The sequence below is a fragment of the Theropithecus gelada genome, chromosome 4 (genome assembly GCF_003255815.1).
Source record: "Theropithecus gelada isolate Dixy chromosome 4, Tgel_1.0, whole genome shotgun sequence".
NCBI lineage: Eukaryota > Metazoa > Chordata > Mammalia > Primates > Cercopithecidae > Theropithecus > Theropithecus gelada.
Window position 1 is genome coordinate 168,019,388 of NC_037671.1, and position 26,348 is coordinate 168,045,735.

General features: G+C 39.5%; 1 protein-coding gene across 7 annotated transcripts in view; it reads left to right on the forward strand.

The window, feature by feature from the left end:
* Positions 1–26,348, forward strand: part of AIG1 (androgen induced 1) — a 277,790-nt gene that overhangs the window by 125,079 nt on the left and 126,363 nt on the right. Inside the window, exon 4 of one of the 7 annotated variants that reach the window (XM_025383425.1) lies at positions 1,428–2,563. The exons of 5 other annotated variants lie outside the window; for them this stretch is intronic. In XM_025383425.1, coding sequence (XP_025239210.1) covers positions 1,428–1,433 — 6 coding nt within the window. In that variant the 3' untranslated portion in view covers positions 1,434–2,563. Of the gene's footprint in view, positions 1–1,427; positions 2,564–26,348 lie in introns of those variants that run through there. One more of the 7 variants, XM_025383423.1, reaches the window with a different exon arrangement.

Genomic DNA, 26,348 nt, shown 5'->3' on the forward strand with positions numbered 1-26,348 from the left:
TGATTTGTCGTAGAACCTTATAGCACCCTTGTCAAGCTGATTGATTTATAATTTTCAGGATCCATATTCTTATTTCAAACAAATGGCACAGCTATATCTGATGGCCTCCAAGTGTCCAGCCTAATAACTTGCCCAAGCGCTCACAGCCTATGAGCAGCCAATCTTGGACTGGACCACTCAAGAGCTGCCCTCTCTGTACCTGTGTGCCGTGGGGCCTTTCTCCATGGAGCCTTGTAAACATCTAGTTAGAGATGCTGCTGAATTTAAATTATCATTATATTTCACCAAACATATTTCATTAAGTCACTGATAAACATTCCTGGCATTTTTTATTATTTTCCTTTTCATCCAAGCAAGGATGATTTTCTCCTATTGTTTTTACCATCTCTGTATCTATATGCAGGAACTGAGCTTACAGGTAATGGTCTAATTCAGATATGTGTAAACCTTGCTGTAATAAGTAGCCCAGATTGGTAGAAACTTTTCCCCTTTATGCAACTCATTTCATCCTTATCAAGTACATTAATTCATTGGCTTTGGTAATATAGCTAAGGATCCTGTATATCCAGGTGCTGCTGCTGATATTGCTGCTATCTCCATGTGCTGGGATAAACAGACCATTGTTAGTAGACATTCCTTCTGATACCTACCCTCTGCCATCACTACGTACATACTAATATGGCTTTTTTACTCTGTTCTTTTTCCCACACCAGTTTAACCCAAAAGAGCCACTTCATTTCCTTAGGCTGCACTTCTAATGAATGCAGACATTTGAAAGGGACCTGAACTGGATAACCTTTCGAGTTTTCTCTGGTTTTATTATTCTGTGAAGACAGTTTGGTGTAAATGATTTAAGAGGTTAGTCAGAATGGAATTCTGTGTTCAAATGGTCTTCTTCAATTTCTCTACTGAGCTCTACTCATAGGAAGCGTAGAGTGTGTTGTGGGATTCACGCGGTTGTCCTCACAAGTACAGAGCACAGTGCCTGCCACACAGCAGGCCCAATAAATAAAATTAAACAAAGTTAATGTAAACAAAAGTAAAGCCTCCCTAGAGCTAAAGATTTTAACTTATTACCGTATAATAACTGGCAAGTTAGTGTCAATCTCAATCTAAAGTTTCAAAGAAAACTGCCCCGGTAGAAATCGTATATTTTTAGCAACACTGAATTTGTACTCCTAACAAAAAAAAGTAATGAAATTCCTTTAAAACTGATATAAAATGTAAGTTACTTATCCTTGGACAGAGAATTCAAATCTTCCTTATTTATTGTTAAGAATTCCCCCTTCGTTATACCTATTCGAAAGATCTTTGCTTAAACTCAGAATTTGACTGCTCATATTCACACATATGGCAAATATGAACTAATCAGACCGCAGATATTTTGCTGCATTCCATGGTGTCTCATTTATTTGTTTAATTTGCAGCTATAGCAACTAGATTCCACCACTTTGGGCTTTTACACAGAACTGCAGTATGATCAGCTTGGTTGAAGTTTGGCACTCGACACTCTGCTCAATTGAAGACATATGCACAAAATCACTTACCACATTTTTTAACCTGTTTTTCACACTGGGTAGGTCTGTAATATTTGCATAAAAATATGAAAAGCAACCTTCTGCGGGGAGAGAAAGCAATTAAAAGATGTTGCGACCTTTCCTTCTGCAGCATTTCAAAGCTTAAAGTTTTCTTGGCATGCTTTTCAAATGCCCATCTGACTTTGAAGCAGGCTGCTGCTCCACAGAAAGCTTGCTCCAGCAATGACTAAAGGATTGACCTGGTGCCATGCATGCTGCTCTGCACAAGAAGGGCATTTGGAAATGACCTTGAAATGAAGTTTTGCCAAGTTGATGAAATACAGGCCTTCAAGGAGTGCCATTTCACAAGTGATGTACAGAAGGGTATCCGCAGCATTGTCAAAAATTGCCCCTTAATTTGGTGTTGGATGAACATGAATTTTTAACCTCCTTAAGGAATGATACTCACTCTTGATTTTATTAGTTGCATTTTGTAACAGGTTGGAAAAATTAGGTAATGGAAAACATTGGCATACCACTGTTGTTTCTTTTAGGTGATTTTTAAAAAACATTTGCTGAAGGAGAGGTTGATGCTCAAAGGATACAATGATAAATGGAGAGATGGGAGTTTAAAATGAAGGATAAGCCACAAATGAGGATGAAGTTAATGGATAGAGAAAAGATGGGAGGAAGAGGTATCTCTCTTTACTTGTAAGCTGCCCATCGATATGATTTAGACTCTAGGAGGAGGGCGTTTCTTTCCTCAGTATGCACACTCATAGAGTAAACTGTTGTCACTGTTTAAACATGTTAATTGATGTTGACACCAGTTGTTGCTATATGGTTTTCCATTTTACTGAGTGATATATTTATGTTGCTGCATAATGTTGCCTGATTGCACTTCTCATGCTGGTGAAGTTGGCTGACATTTCAGACTCTGTATAACATGAAGCTGTGCTTTAACCTTATTTGGAAGTCAGGGTTAGCGTGGCACTGGAAGGCTGCTTCAGCTTCCCTCCCTGTGACCTCCCTTCTATAACCCTGGCAAGGCTGAGACAGTCCAAGTTTGGGGCAGTCAAGGTGAGACAGCAGAAGATTTCGGGGTACAAGTCATCTATTCTCTTACGCCAGCTCTATACTTCTTTTACCAAATACACTTCTTTTAAAAATTACTAAATAAATAAACTTCTTTAAAAAATAATAATAATAAATAAATAAGACCATCTAACCCTTCTAGAACTCTCTAAGGAGACTGTAGAAGACTTCTGGCCACTCTCATTTTTAAAATTCTAATAATCTCTACAAAGTAATCCTGGGAAACATACATCTGTAAGACCGGCAATAGCAACTTCCCGGAACATTCCTTTTTACACTGCCTGGGATTTTTCAATAAGTAATTTTGTATTTCTATAAATTTAAAGTGGATTCAGTAGAATTTATGAATTTTTTTTCTTAAAAGCTCAAGCCTTCCAGACTCATCATTTTGTAGAGTTACATAAGTAAGCCATGCAACTGAGATAAAAGTCAAAGTTATAGATTATAATTGTTTACACAACTGTTCACATTTTTAATTTTTTTATTTTTTGGAGACTTTTTTAGAGTCTCATTGTGTCATCCAGGCTGGAGTACACAGTGGCACTACCATGGCTCACTGCACCCTCTGCACCCTCAAACTCCTGGGCTCCAGCGATCCTCCTGCCGCAGCCCCCCAAGTAGCTGGGACCACAGGTGTGGACCACCACACCTGGCTACTTTTTTTTTATTTTTTGTAGAGACAATGGGGTCACTATGTTTCCCAAGGTAGAGACAATGGCCTCACTATGTTTCCCAGGCTGGTCTCAAACTCCTGGCCTCAAGCGATCCTCCTGCCTCAGCTTTCCCAAAGTCCTGGGATTACATGCATGAGCTACCACACCCAGCCCCTGCTCACATTTTATATAGTAACTTATTTTAAGAACAGTAATGTATTTGCAAAATAGTTTTTTAATGCAGTAATTTATTATATATTGAAATCAAGCTTGATGATCTTTCATTAGGTTTTGCTGAGTATCATATGCTAAATTATTTGCTTATGAATTTTTCCCCAATTGCCTATATTTGGTAAGTTTGCATGCAAGGTTCTGACATAGAAAACTCAGAAATATTTCATCATTTTACCTTACTATCCTTTTTGATGTGTCTTAAAGGTGATTTGCTTTAAATTGCACTATCATCCTTTTTTTCTGTACCTAAATGTTTTTAACTGAAGAACACAATTTCCCTCAAAACCCTCATCCCTAATTTAGAGCCCTCTTATTTTAATATGAGTCATTTTAAATGTATTTCCTGAAATACTTCTCAGCTTCGTAAATAAAGAAGAGATGTATCTTAGTCCATTCAGGCTGCTGTAACAGAATAGCACACATTGGGTGGCTTATAAACAACATAAACTTATTTATCATAGTTCTAGAGGCTGGAAAGTCTAAGAGCGGGGTGCCAGCATGGTTGGATTCTGGTGAGGATCCTCTTCCAGATTACAGCCTTCCAGCTTCTTGCTGTGTCCTCACATGGCTGAAGGAACAAGGAATCTCTCTGGAGCCTCTTTTAAAAGCCCACTAATCCCGTTCATTGAGGACTCCACCCCAGTGACCTAATCACTTCCCAAAGGGCCATCTCCTAATGCCATAACCTTAGAGGTGAGGGTTTCAACATACGAATTTTGAAAGGACAGAAACATTCAGCCCATAGCAGGATGAGAAATAGAAAGGAAAGTACAACAAAGAACATCAACCATAAGGAACACCATGACTTCTGATATTTAATATCATGGATCACAGATTGCAGGAGTCGAGAGACAGAATAAAAAGACAAGGCCCAGGCCCGGTGAGTTTTTGATGCCTGAGACTTCTCATGCCCTTGCTCTCCCACTGACCTCAGTGCTCAGCACTGGCTTTCTTCTGTCAATATTTTCCATTTATCTTTTGGTGTAAACATTTTAGAGATGAGAAAAGTAGGGAGCTTATTATTTAGTCTGATCAGACAGTATCTTCACTTTTAAGTTATATTCAGAATTTCATTGTCCTGTTTTTTTTTTTTTTTAAGAATCATATAAGATTATTTTTGTGCATGGGAATAAACTATAAAGCATTTTCTTACAAAAATCTTCGTTCAGTGTCCTGGCACAGCTCCTTCAGCTGAACAGAGGCCTTCTTTCCAAAGCCCCAGGTAAGGACTTTCTCAACCTGTATTCTAACATGATGGGATGTTGTCCTCTTTGCTTTCCTATCTTATTGCAAACTCTCAAACATTTTCTACATTATCATCATTTATATTTATACTAGCACACATGTTTGAAAGAGATATGATCCCCATTGAAAACTCTTTTCCTTTGAAAGCCATCCCATTTCTAGAGGTCTTGATGATGCTTTCTTCTTTCCATGCCATTGAAGTTGCATTAATGTTGGCCAACCCTGGATGGCTCAGGTCTCATACTCAGAGGTTCTGATGGATTCTGTCTGGGATAAGACAAATAGATATCTGGGATATCTATTTTTTTTTTTAATGCTCCCTTACATAGTTCTGAGCCACATTTGAAGATCTTTGAATTTGTTGGTCTCACAAGCATCCCTGGGGTTCAAAAAATGTGGTTATTGGAAGAACACAAAGTAAGGGAAGCTGTCCTGGTGATATCTAGATCTGAGCTGAATGGAGATTATGGCAAAGAGACAAACCTGAGTTAATCTGCATAATCACGCACACATAACTCTAATGGGTTGGTTATAGGGTGGTATCTTTGCCTCAGTTTCTATTGCAATAAAATACTGGCACCATCTCAAGATTCTCGGAAAATTTAATTAATATTAATATTTAATATAAGATTAAAAGTGTACTACAAGTTTCAATTAGCATTAATCCTTTAAAATATGGAGTGAAATCATCTATAACTAATTAAAGACTGCAGTTAACAGGGGACATGAGTTTTTTCTGGGTTACATGAAACAAAATATAAATCTTTTATATAACTCAATTTCCTACAGAAAAAAACTTACTTGTCAGTGGGATTTTAAAGTTTTATTTTATTTTCTTGGATCTCATTACTTTTCCATAAATCCTATAAGCAGAATTACAATGAGGTGAGTCATAGTCTTAACACTTTTTTGGAGCTTCTTCTGCCAAAGCAGCTTGGAATATAGAGGATTTTCGAAAACTGTGTTTGGGGAACATGGGAAGGTATGGGAAAGGAAGGAAATGTGGGAATCTAGGAGGAAAGAAGGAAGAAGGAAAAGAAAGGGAAAGGGACGGGAAGGAAGGACACAAAACATTTTACTTTAGATTACATTTAAAAAATCTTAATGGCATTTATAAATGTAAAACTTTTCTGGTATCTCATTTGCATGTTTTAGACAACCCTGAGGTGCAAATGATTTTGGGTTTCAAAAGTTCGTTCATGAGCCAGTTATTTGGAACTGGAAACACGTTTTCCCATAATTTTGTTACATAAGTGGTAATTCATTTTTGAGGCTAGTTCCCAAACTCTCCTCATTCTGTTTTGAAGCTGAATTATCATGCATTTACAATGATAAACAGTAGATTATACAGTTGAAGACTTGTAGATGTAAAAAACATAAAAGTGATAAAATCAATTGTTTAATTGCTTTAAACTTTTAACTTCAGTGCTGGTGCTGGAGGGAAAGCAGATTTAATTTCAGGAGTCTGAGAGTGTTCAAGACATCTAAGGTTGATCTTTGAGAGCATCCATCAAAGAAGCCGCAGCCCTCTGCAGTTATGCTATGTGCTTCAATCTGGTCACTAAAAAGCCACATCCTTAGACTGAATGAATAAGTCCTCAACAAAAATGCCTTCTTTTCTTCCTAGGCCAGGCATGGTGGCTCACGCCTGCAATCCCAGCACTTTGGGAGGCCATGACAGGTGGATCAGTTAAGGTCAGGAGTTCGAGACCAGCCTGGCCAATGTGGTGTAACCCCATCTCTACTAAGAATACAAAAATTAGGCAGGCATGGTGGCACATGCCTGTAGTCCCAGCTACTCAGGAGGCTGACACAGGGGATTCTATTGAACCGTGGAGGTGGAGGTTGCAATGAGCCGAGATCGTACTACTGCACTCCAGCCTGGGCGACAGGGTGAGACTCTGTCTCAAGAAGAAAAAAAAAAAAAGCCTTACTTTATTCCTATAACCAGTATCAATGGAGCACATATTATGTGCTAGGTGCTCCTCACTATTTATGCTAGCAGGCAAAACAGAAAGAACTCCTGTCCCTGTGAGTTTATAATCTAGTGAAGGAGACAGATATCCAAACACCTGTACAAGTAGATGACCTATGATCCATCCATTTTTATAAAAAGTTATTGTATGAACATTCAAGTCCATATAAATTTACAAGGAATAGTGATGACACATAGAGGGTGGATCTGGGGAGTGGAATACATAAATCTTTAAGTAACTGCTAGGGGCCTGCCACTTCCATATGCTATCACATTTGTTCCCTAAGTACCACTGAGTGGGAGGGATCATCACCACCATTCCACAGGTGAGGAGCTGAGACTCAAAGGAGTTAAGGAATCTGTCCATGATGATCCAACCAAGAGCCCGGGTTCAAATCAAGTGTGTCCAGCTCCAGGCACTTTCTGCCTGCTCTGCAAAACCACTCTGAAGATATTTTCTATTATTTTATTCAATATGAGCATATCCATGCAATAATCTCTTTCTAAAATTTAGTAATAGAAGCCATGTTGCCTCACCTGATAGTGATGCATTCCTTTCTGCTAATGAGAGCTCTTTCCACTTCTCCTCTGACACGGTTAGTGCCCTCGAGCCACAGCCAGCCTATCTGTGGCTTCAGGTACAGTTTTCTGTCTTTCATTCCTACCATATATTTTGTCTGATTCTTCATTTTGTCTTGATTTTCACCACCCTGAGCCTTTCATTGCAAGCTGCTTTGACCTTTTGAGAAATAGTGAGAATATATAGAAAAGAAATAGACTTCTGTCGTGTAAATTCCACAAAGCTCTCTTTTTATATCCTCCACATGACCTAGAACAGGGCCTTGCACTTAGAAGTGAAAAATAACTATTGGTTGTTAAATGATCATAGCAATTCTGAAGGACAGTTCTGCTTATTTTAAGGAGAACTAAGAAGTTGATGGCTCTGGCTTTATATGTGAACTTCGTTGTAAAATGTACTGCTTTCCTATTCCTTAATAGAGATTTGTCTCTTGTATTTTCTTCTGTTTACCACTCGTAAATGGAATGTGAAGGACAATGATCACAGCTTACATGCATCACGTTCGTCCCTCTTGCTGTGCTAAGCCCTTTTAGATAATGTTTATTTAATCCTCACAACCTGATTATTATCCCATTTCATGGAAGGGCATATTGAAGGTTAGAGAATTTCAGGGATTTAGGAGGAAAGTGAGGAAATAAACTTTCTCCTGATGATTCAGCAAGATATAGGGAAAAAAAAATAGGGGAAGAAAAAGGATATATATTTCAGTATAGATGAGAGATATAAATTGCTTTAAGTATAATCAGTAAAATGTGGGAGAGGCTGGAGAAAGTCACAAATGATTTATGAGGGCATGATTCTTTCTGCTTACCCCTGTGTATTAGTCCACTCTCATATGGCTATAAAAATACTACTGGAGACTGGATAATTTATAAAGGAAAGAGGTTTAATTGACTTACAGTTCCGCATGGCTGGGGAGGCCTCAGGAAACTTATAATCATGGCAGAAAGGGAAGCAGGCATGTCTTACGTGGCGGCAGGTGAGAAAGAGCAAGCATGTGAAGGAAGAACTGTCAAACACTCACAAAACCATTAAATCTCATGAGAACTCACTCACTATCACGAGAATAGCATGGGGGAAACTGCCCCCATGATTCCCATCCTCTCCCATGAGGTCGTCCCTTGACATGTGGGGGTTATGGGGATTACAATTCCAGATGAGATTTGGGTGGGGACACAGAGCCAAACCAAATTGCCCTATCATGATGATGAGCAGGGAAAAGTCCCGTGCAAACTGAGGTTTTTAAATATGAGACATTCTCTTCTCAGGTGATCATAACTTGGGTTGACTTATAAATTTCTTGAATCCATCTATTTATTTGGATAATTTCAAGTCGAGTGGTTTATGTGTGGATAAAAACCTAAAGGTCCCTATAGTCCCTCTGGCCTGGCTTGTGTTTTTGGGAGTCCCCCAAGATGCTGTAACCTCAGGACCCCTGGAGAACCTGAACATGTGCTTGATCTCTCCACATCACGGCAGGTGGCTCCTAGCATGCTGCTTGTCGTCACTGTCCCTGATGCTGTCCTGCAGCGGCACCCAAGGCTCTCTAGGCACATCTGCAGCTCTCTAGACCAGAACCATAAAGAAACAAGGTTTTATCTGTCTAGTCCCACTGGAAAGAGGGAGAAGCCCCGTTGTGAGCAGTACTATGGAGGAGTCCCTAGAAAGTGGGCCTCACCCAGAGAATGAAGAGGAGTCGTAGTAAGAGATTAACCCATTCATGGAGATTGGCCCAACACATATTTATTTAACCCCTTGTGTCTGGGATTGTTCTGGATATTGACTGGGTTCCTCTTGAGAAAGAACAGCCAATAAAGGAGGGGAAATTAAAGCTCCTTGGAAGGGTGGAGAAGTGAAGAGCTCTGGGACCACTGTAAAGGCTGAAGGTGGGAGTTTAGGGTGGCTATGGTGATTTAGGGAGCAATTTCCATTTCATGCTGAGTCTAGGGAATTCGGAATATTTACATATAGCTGGAAGAGGAGGTAAAGGTGGAGCATAGCTGGAGGTGTGATTAGAGAAATAAGCAGGGGTTCAGATCCTGGAGACTCCTACATACCAAAAACTAGTTTAGGTTTTACCCTGTAGGAAACAAGAAGTAAGGCTAAGTTGTGTGTGAGTACAATGATTAGTTTACACACTGGAGAAATGGGAAAGAAAGGAAACGTGACTCAGTGTTATCCTGATAGCTTTGGGAAGTTTTTGAAGAGTTTTAAGCAGGGGGAAGTTGGGGTCAGATGAACATTTTAGAAGGCTTCCCTCTCCAGGGCTGCGGGAAAACGTTGACAAGCACAGGCTGGATTTAGGAAGGAACAGAAGAAGGCTGAGAGTGGAACCTTGGCGACCGGCCACCCTGAGGGAGCGCGGGGGAGGACACAATGCAGGGAAGCTGGGAGGGAGCCCTTGCCAGGGAGGGAGAAGATCTCAGGGAGGAGGAGTGCAGGGCAGCTGAGGAGAGCACTTCCAGAAGGAGGCAGGGCTGGCAACGTCCTGGGCACAAGGAGGTCTGACCAGACGAGGACAGTGGCTGGCAGAGGTGCTCCTGAGTGCCAAAGTGATGACAAGAAAAGCCACCAGAAGAAAAGAGGAGCCTTGCCTGGAAAACAAAAAGCAATTAAACATCTTGTCATGTGGCATTTTTTTAGGGGAAAGATGATGGATGGCTTCATCTTTTACTTGATCCCGAAGCAAGGGCAGATTGAGAAGTGGTGTCTGAGGGGCAGATGATTTTCCCCTCTGGCCTTGCCTCCTTCTGACCTTCTATTTTCTCCCAGTGAAAGAGGTGCTGCTTCTGGCCTGTGGCCTTATTTAGCTGGCTCGGAACTTTTCCCAGCTTCATGATAATGGCCTTTGGTGCTCTTTCTACTGCTTAATGTGCTGTCATCCAGAATAATTCTTTTCTATATTGATCTGAATGGCAATCTATAAATAAAAAGGAGAAATCATAGGAGAACTTGCAGAAAAGTGGGAAAAAGTAGTTATTTGTTTCGCCCATTTCTGGAGGGGAGGAGAGAGAATCTTTAAAATAATCTCCCATTTGTGCCTTCTCATTTGTCAGCACATCAGAAGCAACAAAAGCAACACACACACACACACACCCCCCCCATGATTTGATAAATTGGAAAATGACTGCACAACTCAGATTATATGTCTTTCTTTAAAATTTTCTGAAATCTGATGTAGATATTTAAGAGCCTTCAGAAGTTTCCATGGGCGTGCCATTAGAGATAAGCCAATTGTTTTTGAGGGGATTCAAAAAAGGGAATGTACTTTATCTAAAGAGATGAAATTGGACTCAACTTGGAGAAATGGTTCTCTGACCAGATGTCATTTAAAGGCATTGCACTTTGGGCTCCAGGCGTTGACTGTTTCTCAAGATAAATATGCATCTAGGAACCAAGAAGGGCATTTTCAAAGATTGCTGTGAGTTGGTATTATAATGTGCTAAGCACACCCTTGACGTCTTTGGAGGTCTGAGCATACAGATGAGACATAAATGCTTCTCAGTTCCTTCTCATAATTTCTCTGATCTTACTGGCAATAAAAGAAAAAAGAAAAAAAAAAACTCTTCAGGAACATAAAATGTTATTGAATTTGCAGCAGTTGTCATGGTTACCTGCATAGTTTCATTGCTTTATTAATGTGTAATTCCTCTTATTTCTGGAAATATCATTATAGTGAAACATAATAGTCTGCAGCCTCTTAGCAAGTTTCTCTGTGTATCTCAGAGATGCTGACAATGGCTGTGATGAATGTGTGTGTGGTTTCCGGGTCACCTGCATGCTGATGATCCAGCAACTGGGACATCATTGTTTAGGAAAAGACAACTTGAAGCTAATGACTCTTGAGAATCCCTTGAAAGTTCAAACATTTCTCGACACAAATGTGCTTATTGTTTTTTTCCATAGGACAGTAATCCAAGGCTTTACTGTTTTTCTAACTAAAATAATTTATGTTTTCTTACATTAAAACTTTTTAAAGCAATTATTTTTACTTACTAAAGTCACTTTGAAGTGCTCAGGAAACTTTTTCTGATAATTCTTTTTAAAATCATCTTTGTTAAATTTGTTTCTTGTATCATAGAAAGGCTTTTGGAAGACACTGTTAGTAGAAGTTTTTGAGCAAGTTTTTCTAAGTGTATTCTCCCACTACTCAAGTAGAAGCTGAATAAAATAGTTCATTAACTTATCCATCAGGCCAGCTGCTTAGGGCATACTGATCCTCATACTCATTTCTCTTTTTCTTGGGCACTCAACCAGAAGACATTTTTCAGCATCCCCTGCAGTTGGGTCTGGCCATGACAATTATGAGACAATAGAATGTGAGTGGACATTATGTAATAATTTGCAGATCTGGCCCATAAACACCTCCCACAGATCCTCTAGTCCCTTATTTCCAGGTTGGTTGGTAAGTCTGCCAGTCTAGATCCTTGAATAATTGGGTAGAACAGAGCCTCACTGTAGGTCAGGAACATCTATTGTTACAGAAAGGAGACAAAGCCTCTGAGATGTGAGGGTTCTGTATTCCATCCGCTGGTATTGCCCTATCTGATGCATGCTTATCAACATTTCTTCTAAGTGGGCCATATAATCTTTGGGAGAAAGTCCATATTTTTCATCCATGAGTATCTCCCATAACTTCTTTCATAGCCTATAAAAAAGAAGTTGGTGTTGTATACCCCAGGACTTCCCAATCAATGTCCTGTTGTAGTATTGCTGTTTTGGAAGAGTCCTGGAGACTTGAATGGCTACAGCAATAGTGGATATATTGAAAATTATCAGACCCTGTGACTTATGTGCACAGAGAACCAAAGGAAAGGAAATTTATCTTTTCTGGATACCTCTGTGGACCAAGTACTATGTTCAGTCCTCTGTTTACTCTCTATAATTGATTTTCTATGGACTGCTATCATTCCATTTTACAGATTTTTAAAGTTTCATATAGTTTAAATAACTGCTTCATAGCTAAGAGGTGGCAAGGGAAAATGCAAACAAAAGTTTGCCTGGAACCAAACCCAGCCAGCCTTTCTGCTTTGCTGCTTCCCATGGCGTATGCTTAGTTAATGTTTGTTGATCACCATGCTCCAGGACAGCATCTGACAGCTAGTAATAATTGGAAACATACACAGACAACATTTGATTATCTGTGGCGTTGGGAATAGATGCTCTTATTCAGTTGTTAGAAAAATTATAAAACTGACATTGTTGAGTTTTACATTCTATCTTAAGATATCAGAACAGCTGTTTTAACAGATATCAAAATCATTTAAATTGATGGTCTGGAGGTTAGCAGGATGGTTCTTCCTCATGAGGTCATCTAGGGCCCCAGACTCTTTCATCTGGTTGCTTGTGGATCTTCTGAGGTTGTTCCTTATCTGCATAGTGGCAGATGGCCTACCACACCATGTCTGCATTTAAGCCATTAGGAAAGAGGGGATGAGAGGAAAGGGCACATTTCTTTCCAATTAAGATCATGACCCAAAAATTGCACACATCACTTTTGCTCCCAAACGTTGCAGGGTTGCACGGACGTCTAACTGCAAGTGAGTCTAAGAAACATCATCTGTAAATACCAGTATATCTATCCTTGTGGAAGAAGGGGATGAGAGAGATTGTGGGACAAATAGCAGCCTTTGCCATACCTTCTTTCCTGTCCTAATCATTAATAAACCTACAAATAAACTGCAAAAAAGATCCAAAACTGCAGTAGCAGAAAAGGGAAGGAAATGAATCATGGAAACTAATTCAGAAATTGAAGGTCTCCTTTCTCCTTAACCTCTTCCAGTGCATATGCTAAAAGAATCAACAGTTCATTTCTTGCATTAAGTTGCTTTTAAAAAGGCTATAACTATTTAAAGAATCAGTATTTCAATAAAATGATTGCAATGAATTGAAAATATTTGAACAAAGACTAGGATGTTAAATCATATTAAGTTATTAGAATTAATTTTATTAGGTTTGACATATGATTAAATTATAAAACAAAACCTCATCTGGTAAAGACATTTACTGAGATATACATAAGCGAAATGATACAATGTCTGAAATTTGCTTTAAAATACTCCAGCAAAAGATGGGGGTGGGGATGATGAATAGTTGAAATTAAATTGGTAAAAATGTTAGTTGTTGAAGCTGGATGATGGGTTCATCGGGGTTTATTATGCTATTCTTTCTACTTTTATGTGTATTTGAAATATTCCATAATAAAAGCTAAATAAATACTTGTTCCAAGAAACAAAAATAATTTTTGGCTGTGTCCTGATTCTCATATGAGCTCATTTCTGTACTCCAGTTAAGTGCTTTCTTAAGTGTCCAGCGTATTATTTATTCTGCATGCGTATACCAGAAAACTTATTGTCATCTAAAGAATTCATTAACAATTTGCTTTTGAGTCAACTAAGCAAGATTTTGGTGAGTGGCCACTTCATCCAGTGATAGAAGGGCTGTAAAAAGCAAGTAAGATAAAGCCCCTCTCAACAAGTTTAAAGTCGACTCAGGCAAACAAGACAGTCCCTCAGATAAATCTAATTTAAGAGAAGTATACAAGAAGGCTTAAATGTTAGGAGATCACATCAAATTAGAAGGATCAGGAAGAGTTTCCTGGATTAGATAGTATAAGCTTTAAAGGAAGGGTAGACTTTTGACAGATGGAAGTGGTGGGGAGAGTGGGACCACCAAGAGAAAGGCTCAAGCCAAAGAACATGTGATAGTTTCCTGGTGACAGGAAAGAATGATATGATTTTGAGCATGGGTATCTGGATGTCTCATTAGAGTAAATCAGGAAGTGAAGAGGATCTGACTGAGAAAATTGATACTTTTTATAAGGATGTGTAGTTTTGAGACACTGGTGCATCTCAACATGAGATGTTCATCTCAAAATACAGTATTAGAGCACAGAGAAAGGTTAGTGTGGGTAATTAGCCACCGAAGTTGAAAGTTGAAGTTGTAGGTAGAGCGTGAATTTACTACTGAAGAGAATAGAGAAAATACTTTTTAAGCCAGTTTCATTGGAGTAGAGGATGGAAATTATGGCATCATTGTGAAAATGACATAATGATTTCAGTTCACGTTAAAGATACTAGGAGTCACTGGTGTAGCAAGAGCTATATTCCCTGCACACCCCCTGTACTGAATTCTCAGTACTTCCTTATCCACACAGTGCCCCCATATCTCTACTTTCTTTCTCCTTTCTCCTTCACTCTAAGCTTCTCCAAAGAGTTGTCAACCCAGAATATTTCCACTGCTTGACTTCCATTCATCTTTCAACTGACTCTGAATCAGAATTCCTTTACCACGCCACTGAAACTGTTAGTTATCAGTGACTGCCACATTGACCAATTCCATGAACACTTTTTACACCTCAGTTCCCTTGACTCTCTGAGCAATGCTTGACCTATCAGGCAAGTCCCACTTCCTTGGAACTCTCTCTTCCTGGCTTCTCATTTTGCTTTTCCATTTCTTTGTAGGCTCCTCCTCTCCTGGACATTTACATATTGCATTGCTTCAGGACCATTGCTGGACTCTCCCTCTCTTCCTACAATCTCTTCTGGAGGGAATTCTTCGTACTCCACAGTTTCACCCAACAAAAGTCAACAGAGCACCCACATTTATATCTCATTTGAGTTCTAAACCTACCAAGTATCTCACGTGGATTTCCCATAGACATTTCATATGTAACACATCCATACTGAAAGTTGGACTCCGATATCCCTCCCAAACCTATTTCCCATCTCAGTAAATATCAGTCATTGCCATGTACCTTGCTGCTCAAGGCAGTAAAGTAAATCATTTAGTTTGCAAAGAGTCCATGGGACAATTCTATTAGGAAGCCCAAGCAGATACCACTTTATTATGAAATATTCTTTGAACCCCAGACTGTTCCCAAAGTGGCTAAAGTTTGTAGGCCTTAAAAAGAAAAGCTCCCAAACTGAGTACAGTGGCTTGTGCCTGTAGCCTCAGCTATTTGGGAGGCTGAGGTGGGAGGATCACTTGAGCCCTGGAGTCTGAGGCTATAGTGAGCTATGATCATACCACTGTACTCCAGCCTAGGCGACAGAGTAAGACTCTGTTTCAAAAAAAAATCTTAAAAATTAAAAAAATAAAGCTTTCTGATACAACTTCATTGCTACGTAGCTGTTTGATTTAGGCACCAGTGCTAGCTTTAAATTTAAATCTGTGGTTGGCTTTGCACTATATATTTTTAAAGGATGTTGTGGGCTACTTATACTGAGAAGCTAAGCTCTTTGAGTCTGACCACACTTGGTTACAAACAGGATTATCCTCAATGGGCCCCATAAGTAGAAGGCACCCCACGAATAATCTGAGAGATGCAGATGTTGCTCTTCTATCCATTAGATTAGAAATCCATAGGTGTGGACATCTCCACAACCTTTACCATGCCCAACCTTTACTAATGCTTAATTTTCCTCTTTGGTAAGGACCTGGGGATCCTTTCCTTCCTATCCCACTAGGTCTTGAGAGAATGAAATTAAAGTAGGCCTGCATTTTATTCATGCCTCATCAATCTGCATTCTCGGAAAGGCACAATGATTTGGTGGAAAGACAGCCTGCTTCTAGTTCCACCTCAGGAACTAGCAAGTTAGTTGTAAATCTGATTAATAGAGTCATCCTTACCTTTTTTCTGTACTTTCCTCCACATCAAACACCTTAGAACACATCACACACATCAGAACAACAAACTCTGCTTGAGTATTTGCTTTGTGCCAGACTCTACCCTAAATAACAGATGAGGGAAATGAGGCTTAGAAAGTTAGTAAATGACACAAAGATACCCAGTTAATGCAAACCCACAATTTAAATTCAGGCTATTCAAGTCTACTCTTAACAACTCTCTTATACCACGTTGCAGAGAAACGACTTCTGGATTTCTTCTTCCTCTCATTCCTACTGTGCCACTGATGTAAGAGGTACCATCAATTTAATTTAATAACAGTTTTCAGGAAATAAAGTAAGCACCACCAAATCAAATGTAGTTATAGTGGGCCTGTCTTTTAAAATCCTAACCAATGTTTTTTTTCCTTCTTGGTAATTCCTTTTTTACTTCATGTCCCTGAAGCTAAAATCCTCAGGGACAGCTAATCACAAAAAAACAGGCAGATTCTTGGCTATTGACTTCTAAAATTGGGTCATGCAACTCATAAAAGATAGCCAGGAGCCAGGGTTAGTTTTCGGTTTGGTTTGGTTTTAATTATAAGACAGAATTTGTTAAAGATAAACTTTAAAAATTTTCTTTAATGTTTCCTTTGCATATCAAGAACTAAAGCCTGACAATTCTCACATCAACAGTAGAGTTTGGGGAGAATTAAGGATGATGTCAGAGAAGCTTCTTGTCCCAAAAGAGATTATGTTTTAGCTGCTGGCAGGAGGAGAATCTGCAGTTTAGATGCTGAAAGATGCTGAAAAGGTTCTACATTCCCTGGTGCCCCTGGAATGGGAGATCACTGAAACTCCACAAGTGTTTTGAGAAATCCCAGCATACAGGGAACCTGGGTTTGATTTCTAGAGCATCACTTCCCAGGAGAGGAAGCAAGCAGCATCCCAGAGGACTGAAAGGCAGCAATCACTAGTGGAGGTGTCCCAGCAACATGGAAAACATTTTAAGATTCATGTCCTGAGAGACTGCCCTGAGAGGGTCAGAAGGGCCTTGGTGACCTGATGAGGGAACATCATCAGTAAATTTGATATGGATTCTCTGTGCTGGAGGCTGTGGAAACAGAAACAATGTCCACAGCAAAAGCAGCGTGGGTAGAAGTCTCCATCAAAGATGAGCAGGTAATGAACCAGGTACCTCCCCCATGAGGCCATGATACATATGGGCCTTCTTAGAATTACTATCCCAGGAAAAGATAAGGAAAGTTAGAACTCTAATTTGACCATGTTTAAATTCTGAATTTGACTGAAATAACTGAACAAGATTTAATCTCTTGGAAATGGCTGTAGTTTCAGCAGCTAAATTACTGAAGGTCACATAGCCAGACAGTCTCCATGTTTCCTACAGCCAAATGGAATAGTGGCTTGAGACCTTAAGTTAAATTACATTCAAGAAAGATACAGGATATTTACAAAATTCGCCTTTTCACTTTCCACCTTAATTTCAAGATGCAAGTAAATTTCAGTATCAATAAAATGTTTTAGACTGGAAGAAGTGCAAGATATATTCTCATCTCTCCATCTCTACTACCAGTGCCTAATCTATGTCTTACCTATACTGTGCCCTCTAAACTGGGGAGATTAGGCTCTTTCTATGTACTTAGAAGCAAGAAAACTAGAACCAATGGATGGAAGCTTTAAAAACACAGAATTCTGTGTAGAATCAGAGAGAGTTTCTCACAGTCTCAGATATCCAGAGATAAAATGAACATCCTTGGTTGGAACCATGAGCCATATCCCTTGAGATGCTGTATCATGGTTGAGGCACCTACAACAAAGAAGGGACCTTATGAAGAAGAATTCGACAGAAGACATGGCTGGATGATTTCAGCCTTTTACATCTCTTCCAATTTTGAAATTCTACCACTTTAGAATGGAGGTTGTGAAAACCAAATTGCCATGTGTTTACAGAGTGGAAAGTGAGAAAATAAAAACTGTAGGTATAAAGTAGTCTTTTAGAGATAGCTACCACTGAGGGAAGCAGAGCTTTGTCATGTAGTATGGTGGGACTGAGGGAAGATTTTTAACACTGGGAAGAATTGAACAGATTTGTAGATAGAAGAAGGAAGGGAATTAGTTAAAAAATGCAAAACTAAAGGTTAGAGAGGGCTCTGTTCCAGTATCCACTGTTGTATAATGTACTTCCTCAAAACTTCATGACTTTAAACAATTATCACTTTGTTATAGCTTAGGATTGTGTTGGTCTGGAATTGAGGCAATGCTCAGCAGGGTGATTCTTCTGTTCCAAATGTGGATGACAGAGGTGACTTTGTGGTCTTTGGCTGACATTGTATTGTGCCCGTGGTGGGAATGGCTGGAAGGCTGCGCTCAGCTGGAACTGTTGGCCAGAATGCCTACTTGTGGCCTCAACAGCCTCTTAGGGTAGTCTGACTTCTTTTTGGCAACTTACAGTTCCTAGGGCAGTATTCCAGGTGAAACTGCCAGGCTTCGTAAGCCCTAGCCTCAGAAGGCCAGAGCATCACTTCTGCTGCTTCTTATTGGTCATCAGTCAAGTCCCTAAGGCTAGCTCAGGTTCAAGGGTAAGAACCAGATGCGCCTCACAGTGGAGGGAGTAGCAAAGAATGTATTGCCATCTTTCATCTCCCATACAGACAGCTAATAGAACGAGATCCTGAACAATATGCAGAGTCCAAATTGAGAGGAAAGGTAGAGTGATTATCTTTAGAATGGGGGAGGGACATGTCCACCTCAGAGATAAAGACAAAGAAAAGGGGTTCCAGAAGGTGGAAACAGAAATTTTGAGATGAAGATGAGGGAAAGGAGAAGGAGTCATTTCTACAGTTAAGTAATCCAAGCCTATCTAGTAGAAGAGGAGTTTCACATAATAAAAATTATGTTACCCACCATCCATGTCTTTTACCTCTGGGTTGTTTCCTCATTCTCATAATATATTGTCACTGATTTTACCAGATATATCTTCCACAGACTTCTGTCTGAAAACGCTGTCTGCAAGATTTTTGGCTGAGTTGTTCAATGCTTTTTGTGTACCAAACACATGTAGCACACCAAACTCTGGTGTAGTCCAGGGCAGTGGGGCAAGTAAATTGGCTTCCCTGGAAAATATGTCCATCTATATTCCTTATTCCCAGTCCATGCTTTTAAGGGATAGAGCACCCCAGCCATGAACCAAGGCTGGAGTAGCAAAACATGAAATCTGCTTTCTACAAATTATCCAGATAATCTCTTCCAATCCCCTTCTGGATGAAAAACAGAGCCACATGAGGGTGACAGTCTGGCAGGTATTCAAAGCTGCAATGACCATGGCTTGGCTCCTGTTGTATCCACAGAGTTTGACTGGGTTAATTTATACAGTTTTTCCTGTATGAGTCCTTTTAATAAGTGTCTTTAGAACCTTCTAATTCATTTTAAAGGAATGTTTCTCTTTGGCTTCATGTCTCATTCTTTTCACATTATATGTTCCGGTGATAAATGATGGATGCATAAATATATTACCTTTGCTCAATCAGTGTTTTCTGTTGTTGATGTAAAATACACAAATTGGATTGGTTTCAGGATAGCTGAATTTGGAATGTGACATTTTGCCAAGTCAACATCACACTCGCCCATACAATGCAGATGTGAATTTTGCAGTTGTTTTGTTTTTAAAATTGTATATGTCTGCAGTGCCATCGATTAATGTAATATTGCATTAATGTGCTATTACAACACTCCAGGGCATTCATGAGGTCTTTCAGCCAGCAGCAAAGAATTCACCAAACAAAAGCTTTTAATAAAATACAGATTGCAGGGCAAAGAAAAGTATCAACCATGAGAATTTATGGATAGCAGAAGTGCTTGAGGAATCAACTTTTGATGGCCTTGCCAATGGAAATACTGTGTAATTGTTATATTATTTCATTCCCCTCCAAATCATTAGAAATCATCTATCTATCCATTTATTGAATCTGTGTTTTTAAATGACCAAGGTATTATGCCTGTGTTGATCCATGACTTCTCTTTTTCTTATTAAGTTTCCACTTGCTCCAGTGCTTGTATAGACACACTGTCAGATCCAAAAGGTCAGTGAAGGCTGACACAGCCACATGTGTGACATGGCATTAACTGCAGAAATTAAAATTGAATCCGTCACTGTCCACTGTAATAGCTGGCAGGCAACTTTCTACAACGCAGTGTTGATGTAATTCTGGCATGGAGTCATTCTGGATTTATTTTAAGTAACAACTATTTTTTTTTCCCCTTTTCAAGGTAGTTCGTAATCTTTAACCATTGCATTTTCTCTATCACAAAAATCTGGAATAATATTTTTCTAAATCAATTAACTGATGTAAAATTTAAGTGAATAAAAATATCCTTGGTATAATATACTCAACTTTGTAAATATAGGTGCCACTGCCAGCCTGCTAACAGAAGGGCATAAATCCAACTCCACTCATTTTCAGATTTCAGAGGTTAGTGGTAGTATTTTCAAATATCCATTTAATAAGAGAAACAGAGGCAAATCTTTGCTTTTTTGGCATAGGTCTACCACAGCCCTGCAGTGGATTTAACATTCAGAAAGTAACATTTCTCCTTTTAACCCTCTATAACTTGTAAGATCAGGAAGAAAGCAAAAAGATACAAAAACAAAAACAAAAAGCATAGAGGTCTTTAATGTAAAGAAAATTTTTCTGTAACCAAGTTTTATGAGTCAGCATTTTGATATAAATAATTTACAGCAATAATTATGAGATCATTAAGTTCAAGCATGCAGAAAACCATTTCATGGTCTTTGGTAATAGGGCTGATAGAGGCCAACTTAAATGAGCTAGGCCACTGATTGTAATAATGTGCCTTCAGAAGTTCAACTAGTGTTGATGTTTAGAGTGGAGACAAAAATAGAAGGCATTTCTCTTATATTTCAGTGCTTTTAGATCTGGACATTTTTTAATGGGCACTGCAAAATAAATGTCAATTCAGATATCATAAGTAATATAAATTCAAGAGATATTAAGGTGCTGCCTCTGTATCCATAAGAGTGGTACATGGAGCATGTTGAGGAACAAATGAGGGGAGTTGTATCACACCCTCCAGGTAATCTTCTTTTTGTGAATGCAGTTTTGTTCCCCTCCTTTGCCCCAATTGCAATGACTTAAGACCTAGATTCCATTCCATGACTGTCTTGCTAAAACCACCAGATAGAATACCTTCCATGTCCCAAATATACAGTCCTCTTGTGTTTTTCTGGTGTTTGTATTCCCATAGTTGCAAATAAAAAGTATATTTTTAGTTTTAAAATTTTCCTTTCCATTAAAAAAAATCCCTGAAGATTTGTGGCACCACTGTTATTTCTGTTAATGTCATTGCTTCCATAGCAGCAAGCAAAGACTTTGTAAGAAACTATGTTTACAAAAAGCAATTATCTAAGCGAACGTTATAGCTACATGCAGCAAACTTTCAATTTAGATTTCCCATAACCATTACAACACACACACACACACACACACACACACACACACACACACACCTGTTCCTTCCCATTTGTGTCATAAATACAGTGTCATCAGCTATATCCTCGTGTCCAGAAGCAAGGTGGAACTAGTTATTTGGGCTTCCATAGCAGACTGAAAACTCAGGCAACTCACATTTTTGGTCATAGAAGGTGAGTTCTTTCCTGATCTCAGATTCCAAATGGGAGTAGATTATAAAATCAGTGAGTTTGTGCTGATCCTTAGGGTGGATTTAAGGAAAAATTAGAAAGGAAATTAAGAAAATAAATTCTCATTTTTTTCACAGTACATTTTGCTAAGCATAAAACATAACATTGACAGACATAATTCATTTTGCCTAAAAGGTTTGTTACCCTCAGAATTTCAGTCAGTAGAGTTATGTCTTTAATTTAGGATATTTCAGACTTGCTTTACCGTCTTCTGGGTGAGAGATTTTAGTGGCCATTCTATAGAGAGATGAAAATGTCTGTCTGTATAAAGGGTAATTTCTAATTGGCTATAACTCAATATGAAATGAGACCAGAATGCCATCTAAAGCATTCTAAGGAATGCACTGTAGAGGCTTTTTCTTCTTGTGAGTAAGACTGGCCTTCTTGAATGTTCCAGTATGCCTTGTTGTTACTTTCTCTGAAAAAAATGAATTCTGAAATCGTTCTGATGAACACTGCCCATGTTCTATTGCACAGGTAAAAGGTAAATAGTAAATAAAATTATCTTTCTACAGTATTTTCAAGCAACACTCTTTATTAAATAATCTAACTTAGCAACTTCTGGCCACAGAACTCTGTAGCCATTGGGTAGAAGTACAAGCAAAATAAGAGCCATGGGCCACTTTCTCCCTTTCTGCTGAGAGCTTACATTTGCATGGAGAACACAGCCATGAATTCAGAATAAGATAAATACGTACAAATGAAAGAGGCAAAGTGACACATATGCAGCCAACTGTGTTATATAATCAGGGGCAGGAAGGGTCAGTGATGCTAGGTCTTGTTAGACTGTCAAGGCTTAATTCTTATGAGACATTTTAAGGAACGGAAGGCTATAATTTAGTGAGGAGGAAGAATAGCATTTGTCAGATACATCCAGCAAAATAGTGGCATCATAAAATCAAGCAACGCTGCAGAAATTAAAAATTAAACTTACCATATTCATACTGCATAAAAGCAACCCCATAAAACTGTCTAATCTCACACTTCATCCATCAAAAGCCTTTCTAAACCATTTTAGATATTTTCCCCCAGCTATTCTAAAATTCACTTTCCTTATCTGGAAAATGATCTCCTAGGATCCTTAAAAAAAAATCTCCATTTATAATTCAGGAAAATTGCCACAGCCGACAGAAATGAAGGTGGTAGAGTGCTCAGGGAAGCTGCAGGAAGAAGCAATTGCTGAGAGGACATGAAGAAAGATCACCACCCTGGGTCCTGCAGTAGCCAAATGGCAGCAGCTAGACATAGAGGACAAGTAGGAGAAAGGCTGGGGGGTTTCGCCTCTGGAGCCTGATGTATTAAGAGCAGGGCCCCCTGAGTGTCTCTCTGCACTGGGAAAACTTTTAGTTAACCTAGAAGGTTGGCTGAAGTCACCTCACCCCTGCAGTTCCTGCAATAAAGAAAACACAGCCCTTGCTCTGACCCTTTAACAAGAAGCAAATATATATAGTTGTGATCCATTTACCAAGTACTGAATTTACCAAACATCTCTTCTATGTAGGTATTGAACAGGATACTAAAATCATGGTCATGGTCACCCATTATATCATTGTGGTAGGCAGACTCATGTCCCCTAAAGGAGTCTTAATCCCCAAAACTTGTGAATATGTTGCATGGTAAAGGGGAATTAAGGTTTTAGATGAGATGCAAATTGCTAATCAGCTAACTTTAAGATAAGTAGGTTATCCTGGATGATCTCAGTGGGCTCATTGTAATCACAAGGATCCTTTAAATATGGAAAAGGGAGGCAGAAGAGTCAATGTCAGAGTAATACGATGTAAAAAAACTTCACTGGCCATTGCTGGTTCTGAAGATGGAGGAGGGGACCATGAGCCAAGGAATGTGGACCCACTCTAGAACTGGGAAGTGCAAGGGAATGGATTCTCCCTTAGAGCTTCCAGAAGGAACAGAGCCCTGACAACTCCCTCATTTTAGCCCAGTGAGACCCATGTCAGACTCCTGACCTTTGAATTGTGAGATAATAAATATGTGTTGTTGTAGGCCCCCAAGTTCATGGTAATTTGTAATAGCCGCCATAGAAAACTAGTACAATTATACTGTTGATTTCTTTTGTAAGAATATTGTCTTGTCAGAGATTGCCTTGTTCATTAGCTTGCTTATTTCTTACCATCTCCCTTCACACTCAAGAACGTCTATTCTAGGAGGGCAAGGCCTTGCCTGTCGTGTTCACTGCTGTATCCCACAAGCCAGGAGCAGAGCTTCAAATACACTAGTTGATACAGGTTGGCTGTGTCCCCACCCAAATCGCATCTTGAATTGTAGTTCCCATAATCCCCACGCGTCATGGGAGGGACCTGGTGGGAGGTAATTTAATCATGGGGGCAGTTACCCTTGTGCTGTTCTTGTGAAAATGAGTGAGTTCTTATGAGATCTGATGGGTTTATAAGGGGTTTTTCCCCCTTTTGCTTATTCTTCTCCTCTTTGCCACCATGTGAAGAAGGACGTGTTTGCTTCCACTTCTGCCATGATTTTAAGTTTCTTGAGGCCAACCCAGCCATGCTGAACTATAAGTCAAACCTTTTTCATTTATAAGTTACCCAGTCTTGAATATGTCTTTATTAGCAGCATGAGAATGGACTAATACACTGGTGCTCAATAAATGCTTCTTGAGTGTCAAGCGAATAATTGTGTACCTAAGTGAATGACCAGAGATCATGATTCTCTCCCGAGGGCTTCCACAAGGTAGACACATAGGAAATAGTGAAGGAAAGATGAAAAGTAGCAAGAGATCAGGAACCTGAAGGAGTAGTAGATGTACAGAACACAGTAAAGTTTCAGACAATTTGAATTAGAAAACAAAGTGTAAACCCTCTGTGTACTTGGAAGAGCCCTGTGATGCTGAAGAATGTAACACTGTAGAAAGAGGCTGCTCATATACAGGAAGGAGACTAGTGGCATTCAACCACAGAATACTCAGTTCCTTTCTTAAGTAGACTTACCAAAGTGCCATAAATCAGTTTTTATCAGGAGACAATAAAAAATGAAATTAACCTAGAGAAAATATGTAGAGAGAAACCGACATGGCGGAGACACTGGGTGGAACATTTATTAAGTCAAATCAATATGGCAAAATTGTGTCTTCTGCTATGGCTTTCAAGGCCTTTTGACTAAAAATATTAACATACAGCCTTCCACCATAGATCACAAAGAAGAAAAGTCTTAAATTTTTTGAACACCAAAAAGGTAGAAGCCAATATGTTTTATGAAGTTTTTTCTTCCTAATTTTGTAGGGGGCAGACAGATTTTTAACCCTATCTTTGCTTGCTTTTGGATGCTTCCCTCATCAACAAACGTTTAGTAAGCATTTTGCACATATTAACTTACTTAGTTTTATCTGTGAGGTAGGCACCAGATATCCCTCTCTATATGATGGGGAAACTGAGCCTTTGTTAAAATTAAGTGACTTGCCTAAGGTGACAGAGTGAGTTAATGGTGAAATAAGGATTGAAACCCAGGCAGTTTGACTCAAGAGTTTACTCTCTTAGCTCCCCTCCCACCGCCAGACACTGGTGGGCTCTGAGATAAACCGGAAGCACACCAGATCCAGTCCTTTGCTGTGGGAGGTTTATATTCTAGTACAGGAGGCATATAATAAATAAGAATTGCATTGATGTGTATTGTGGCTGGTGCTATGAAGGAGACATGGGCCACAGGATCCTGAAAGAGTGAATTCTAGTGTGGGCTAACCCATTTCCGGGAACCACAGAGCCCCACCACATTGCAAATTTCCTAGTTTATACTCTGTACCGACAGCAAAGGAATATTTAAATGTGAAAATATCCCATAGGTCCTTCATATGTGAACATTAGGTTAAGTGGAGATTGATGAGAAGGAGTCTAAACAATTTTTAAAAGTTCCAACAATCGGGCCAGGCGCGGTGGCTCACGCCTGTAATACCAGCACTTTGGGAGGCCAAGGCATGCAGATCATGAGGTCAGGAGATCGAGACCATCCTGGCTAACAAGGTGAAACACTGTCTCTACTAAAAATACAAAAATTAGCCAGACATGGTGGTGGGCACCTATAGTCCCAGCTACTAGGGAGGCTGAGGCAGGAGAATGGCGTGAACCAGGGAGGCAGAGCTTGCAGTGAGCCGAAATTGCATCTATCACTGCATTTCAACCTGGGCAACAGAGTGAGACTCCTTCTCAAAAAAAAAAAAAAAAAAAATTGGCCAGGTGTGGTGGCTCATGCCTGTAATCCCAGCACTTTGGGAGGCTGAGACTGGTGGATCACTTGAGGACAGGAGTTCGAGACCAGCCTGGCCAACATGATGAAATCCTGTCTTTAATAAAAATGCAAAAATTAGCCAGATATGGTGGCACACGTCTGTAAACCCAGTTATTCGGGAGGCTGAGGCAGGAGAATTGCTTGAACCCAGGAGGTGGAGGTTGCAGTGAGCTGAGATCGTACCATTGCACTCCTGCATGGGCAACAGAGCGAGACCCTGTTTCAAAAAAAAAAAAAAATCCAACATAAGTTTATTTCTAAATTTTTCCTTTCCTGTGGTATCCTACTTGTTCTGAATGTCCTTTGTGTAACCCAGGGTTTCTCAGCCTCAGCATTATTGACTATTTGGGACCAGATAATTATTGTTGGGTAGGGCCTGAGGGCTGTTCTGTGCATTGTAGAATATTTAGCAGCATCCTTGGACTCTTCTCACCAGTAACAACCCCTCTTCCTA